Here is a 5,925-nt window from a genome sequence, read left to right on the forward strand (position 1 = left end):
ATTTGTCTCTCTCACAAACACACACATACACAATCATAGGTCATTGACTATTGTTGGGATTGTTTGTGAGGATAAAGGCAAATAATGTGATCTTCCAGTTCCCTCCTGATTCTCTGCTCTGTTGCACAAGATTCAACAGTCAGACAAGGCAAAGCTTTAGTGTCCTCTATAGGAAGAGGAGGAGCAGAACTTGGCTTGGATGAGGGGGTTGGGAAAGGAAGAATTACCTTTCTCTTACTCTGAAGCAGTGTGTGTTCGCGAGAACTGCATCATCCGGGCTGCTGTACACTGGTTGAGAATGCCATGATGTCAGCGTGTGTCTCACCAGCATTACCTGCCCTAGTGAGGAGGGGACAGGTCAGGCTCTCCTCCCTGCATGATATTTCAGGGTGGTAACTTCCTGCTTTTGAGTTCAGTGAAGAAGGGAACGTGAGCAAGCAAAGTAGGTGTACCTCCCTCCCCCTTGCCACAAAGTCTGGACTGACGGATTACAAGAAAAAAAAAAAAAAATCTGGCTGAAGCCTTTTTATTTACATGAGTGGGATTCTGCTTTGAAAAGCCATGCTAGAGGACATAGCAGCAAAACGTCATGATCATCCTGACTGTATGAACCCCCTGCTTTCACATGAGGTCTGTAAACAGTTTCATTTCACGTATCTTTTCTGCTGAATGACCTAGTGTTTAGTGTGCAGTTATATCAAAGTTTGTATACCTGTTAGGTTACTATGTATTTTGGAGGTATTGAAGTTACATGTAATACTATAGTATGCATACACAATCGGCATACATTTATGATTGAAGCGAAAAGGTTACAGCACTTTTGAAAAGGATTGTGTTAATTGTGGTAACTACAATTTGAAGTGTTCAGTGTGCTGGTGTCATTCGGTGTCTGTAACTTAGTTTGGTTTATAGATTACTTTTGATCTTCTTGCTCTGACGTGCTAGCTACAGCACTAATATTTGTAAAGCTGTCCTGTTTATTCATGAGTTAATCTAGTATCTCACCGTGTAAATTGATTTTCAGGAGGGGCCATTAGCTAGGGTTGAAGATAAAGCACTTTGTAGGCCTTGCGAGAGCAGTGTTAATAGTAAAACGAAGGTAACGCATTGACATTGTCCTCTTGGCCATGGAGTTTGTGAAACTGACAGGTCATTCCATAGTAAAGGAATGTGTTTTTTCTTCCCCATTTTTATGTTGATAGCATAACAAAACTGCTACTATTTATCACCATCTACAGTCTCTTTGCTCAATGTGTATTTTAATCTTTTCTGATTTTGAATAATAAAGGGTCTTGCCGTCTGTGGAAGTCAAATGAACTTGTTGAAAGTTAAGAAAATTAGGTCTATTGCCAGTCAGTTGCTCTCCTTCCTTTTTCTTTTCAGTTCAAATTAACTTGATACCGTGAATCAAATTTCCTGTTCTTGTATAGCTTGTTTGTTATTTAATTATGATGGATTCATAGATAAACTTGGTAAACCATTTCCAGTGTGTTGTAAATTGTGTCCATGGGCACATACGTTGGATGTTAGAAGTGGTGGTTGATTTCCTGAAACAGTCTTTTTTTTTTTTTTTCTGCCAGGTGATCACAAATCTGTCTCATTGAAATGCTGTTTGATAAAAAATGATTGAATGCGCAGGAATAGACTGCGGTGTCTGGTGATCTGCCAATGTTTGGAAAATTGCCAAATAATACTACTTTTCATTGTAGAGGCCTAGATGAGAGTCTATAGGTGCTCATACACCTTACGATTATCGGACAAAACTTTTCGTCCAATCGAATAGTCGTACGATTTTCGTACGGCAGCCCCATCCTGCCCCGATCGCAAGATTAATTTAGCCGTAATTAACGAAAAGCACCTGGACGAAATGCGGTAATTGATTTGCAGTATTTTTGTTAGCGCAGTGTAGATACTACGACTTTTGACGGACGGAAACGCCAGCAACCTTACGACAATCGTACGATCTAGCAAAGTTTTCAAACATGCTTGACCGTCAAAAGTCGTCCGATTGTACAGTACTGTCGGTTGGAGACTGCAATGCACACATACGATTATTGGCCGAAAAGTCGATCGCATGCGAAAATCGTCCGATAATCATAAGGTGTATGGGCACCTTAACTTTAGCCATTTTTTAATTTGATGCGACTGCATTGTGGATATATCGTTCTAGTAAAAGTTTTAATCCCATAGTTGTTTTCCAGGACTGCATAGGAGACAGAGGCTCCTCCAAGTACATAAAACCTTTTGCATGGTCAAATGTTTAAAAGAGGATCTTTTTACTCTCTCCTCAGTTTTTGTATTGCCTGCTGTGTGTGGCATGGTCTCACTACTTTCTTCAGTGCCTAGTGGAGGCCTTGTCTAGAGGAGACTCTCTTCCTTAACAGGGACTTCCATGCATAGGTGGCTATGATGTGGTTGTGGTGTTTCCAGTCATTCTACCTCCCTGCAGTGTGTGACAGCTGGGGCATGTGCAATAGCCTGCAAATGTGCCATGGGGGGGGGGTTATCGCAGCTTTATCCATTCCTGTTTGACGCCAGACATCACTTTCAGGTTGGCTTGCATCATTCCAGTTGCTGAAGGCTTTGGTCTGTAGCCTTATTTTAAAAGCAGGAGGAAGAGGAGAGCCAGAGTATGTTGCCAATGCTTGATGTACCTGTATTTTGTTTCCTTGGTTGCGCTGCCTATATTTGTCACCTGGGACCCCTTGGTGTTGGGCTTTTGTGGCGGGGCACTGTTGGCCTCTCCCCATGTGTGTCTTCGAAGGAGTTGGAGGCATGTCATATTCCACTGCTTTGCTGATTTCCTTTCAGACCAAGGCCTTTGAGAAGTCTAGAGTGAACATCCCCAAAAAGGAAATGTGCTGTATGTGACTTCAAGTTGAAAGGCACCAGGGCATAGGCCTCTGCCAATCGTACTTTACTAATGCACTTAAAGAGGAATCTGCTAATGTCTACAGCAACTTCCTCTCGTCTGTTAAGGAGGAATTCGTGTCCACCTTCAAATCTTTCAGGTCCCGTTTTGCCGACATGAGATCTGCCTCTGTGCCTAAGGCTGGTCATACACCTTGCGGTTATCGTTACATGTTTTTCTGCACAAATACCACGTCATGCACAGACCAATGTGGATTTCAATTATCATTCGATAGCAATACTAACTGACCAAATTTCGTCGATCGACAGAATGGATTTTCGTTCGCCCATGCACATTGTCCATGTTGCAATTTTTTTTTCTCCCCCCTGTTTGAAAGTGGCACTAATCCATCGATTTTCTTACGATTCAAAAAAAGTTTTCCAGCCAGACCTAAGGAAATTTGGCCAGTTGTACAGTTAAGCCCGTGACACACTGCACACAAAACCATGCAGAGCGAAGCAAAGCTGTCAGGCATGGAGCAGTGTGTGAGCCGAGTGCAGGCAGATGAATGACGGCACCTTAAGCCAATCGGCTCGCGCGTAACAACCGGCTGGACTTCGCATCGTGACGCGCGGGGTTTATATGTGCAATCCGATTGGCTGAAGATGAAAATATTTATCTCGGCACGTTCAGCTATGCGAGCTCTCGCAAGCTGAAGTTCCGGAGAGAAAATTACATGACACACTGCACGTGAAGGCAGCCCGCTCCGCGTTTAGTTTGTCACAGCCTTAATACTGTTCGATCACTTCCCATCAACTGGCCGATTTATCATACGAAAACCTGATCTCGTTCGGAAATCGAACGATAATCGCAAGGTGTATGGGCACCTTAAAGGATAATTATGAGGTGAGTGATTTTCACACAGCCTCATAATCTGAGCCGACCTGTGACAATGAAACTGTCACAGGTCGGCTCAGTAGATCGGGAAGGGAGCGAACAAATACCAGCGCTTGCTCACTTCTCGATCCTGTGCCGGCAGAGAGGTGAAGGGGAAGGGACTCTATTCCCCCCTCCCCTGTTCGATCCTCCAGCGCTGACTGACAGGGGAGGGGGCGGGTACAGCTAGCTCTGCCTCTAGGTAGGCAGAGCCAGCTGTCACTCACGCAGCTGGGTGGATCCAGACATAATTGTCGTGATCTGTTCCGGCTGCGGTGTCTCAGTATACCGCGAGCTGCGGCGTCTCAGTATACTGAGCTTTGGGTAACGGGAGGACGCTAGTTTGTGTCCTCCTGTTACCCTTAGGAGAACCATGGGGAAAGCCCTAACCCCATAGTTCTCCTTTTTGGTCCCCATCTCATGTGTTGTCAGTTGTACGGGAAATTTTGCTTAAGATGGATAATGCAGAGGGATTAGTGACCCTGGTCCTTTTCAGAATGGCGTGACAACGCTCCGTTCAGCATTTCCAGATTCAAGCTATCTAGAGGGTGCTGATAACCTACTCGGGGCCATCTATGGTACCTTAGATATTCATAAGGAGAAGGTTACGTTGTCTAAGCACGATTAGCGGTATCAGGGTGTACAGAAGAAAAAGAGCAGAGTTTTTCCGGTGCACAAAGTGTTGTCTTGTTCCATTCGCAAGCAGTGGACTGATCCTGAGAAAAAAAGGCCTTTTTCTCTAGTCACCTTCCAGGACAGCATTAGAGAGAGAGGCTCCTCCCACCGGAAACAGGAAACACATCACCCACACCTAGAATAAAAAGAGTACCAGCCTAGCACACCTCAGTTATTTTGTGTTTCCTCCGGCCGAGCAGGACATCGTAACGTTTGTTATTTTTTTCCTAGGCCAACGTGCTAGCGAGCAGGGAACTCGCCGCGGGCGTCTGACGTCACTTCCGGGTGCGAGGGTCATATGATCCGGCGTCTCCAAGCCTCAGTTAACGCTCGGCCACGCTACAGATGGCCAACACAGTGGAAACAGTGAGTCGCAAGGCCCTTGCGGTGCCCACACACGCAAGGGGGGGCATCAATGGTGGGGCACAAGAGCTGGAGTCGGAGGGGCCAGGGGGCTCAGCTGGAGACTCTAATACCATGATGGCATCAATTGATCTGGGGGATCTTGGTGCCGGCAGCTCTAAGGTAAGAGAGGGGGAGTTCCCCACTCCTTTTACCGGTTATTTTCTCAGGGTTGGGGGCATGAGAAATGGGGTGGACAAGTACCTGGTAACTCTGTTTCTAGGAACCTTCCAGGACAGCAGGGATTCCCACCCGATTAATGGTGTGGCTTGCTGCGAGATGCCGTACTTTGTGGCTTGCTGCGAGATGCCGTACTTTGTGGCTTGCTGCGAGATGCCATACTTTGTGAGATTGAAGTACATATATACATATGTATAAATTCTGTATGTGTACATCTTCCATGAGACGGAGTTAGTGATGTGGTATCCTTCGGTTCTTATGTTTTAACTGAGGTGTGCTAGGCTGGTACTCTTTTTATTCTAGGTGTGGGTGATGTGTTTCCTGTTTCCGGTGGGAGGAGCCTATCTCTCTAATGCTGTCCTGGAAGGTTCCTAGAAACAGAGTTACCAGGTACGTAACTCCAATTTTCTTCTATCAGCCTGAAACATTGGTTTACTTTTGATAAAGATCCAGCTCTGGAGTAAGTGCCCTGCCTGGATGCTTCCCTTTCTAAGCTCTATAAGACTGTAAAACTTCACTTTTGAGTATATGGGCATTCTGAAGGACTTGTGGACAGGAAGTCTACCTCAGCCAGGAGTGAAGAATTCTGGCCTAGTGTCTCATTTAGTACCCGGGACTCCTAGGGAACAGGTTTTCATTGCTGACCTTTCTGAAAATCTTCAGCACATATCAATTCCTCCTGCTGAGCCTTGTGGCTCAAAACCTGGTTGGGGTATTCATCCTGTAAGTTATGTTTATGTAACGGACCTATCTGGGTAGCTGCTTTTTGAATAAGAATTGGAGCCCACTGTCAAGCACTGCTCGGGCCAAAAGGTCAAGGGTAACAGTAGGATCCTCTTTCACCCTCCTGGGAAGCCTCCCAAGTCTCTGTGATTTGTTGT

At 45.5% G+C, this 5,925-nt stretch overlaps 1 protein-coding gene across 4 annotated transcripts in view; it reads left to right on the forward strand.

Annotated features, from left to right (window-relative positions):
* The first annotated feature begins 251 nt into the window (after positions 1-251).
* Positions 252-5,925, forward strand: part of MARK2 (microtubule affinity regulating kinase 2) — a 122,564-nt gene continuing 116,890 nt past the window's right edge. For all 4 annotated transcript variants that reach the window (XM_018565339.1, XM_018565347.1, XM_018565354.1 and 1 more), the window contains exon 1: positions 252-630. In XM_018565339.1, the coding sequence (XP_018420841.1) occupies positions 562-630 (69 nt within the window). In that variant the 5' untranslated portion in view covers positions 252-561. The remainder of the gene's footprint in view (positions 631-5,925) is intronic.

Source organism: Nanorana parkeri, unplaced genomic scaffold (assembly GCF_000935625.1).
Source record: "Nanorana parkeri isolate BGI_ZX_2015 unplaced genomic scaffold, ASM93562v1 scaffold25, whole genome shotgun sequence".
In the NCBI taxonomy this organism is placed as follows: Eukaryota; Metazoa; Chordata; class Amphibia; order Anura; family Dicroglossidae; genus Nanorana; species Nanorana parkeri.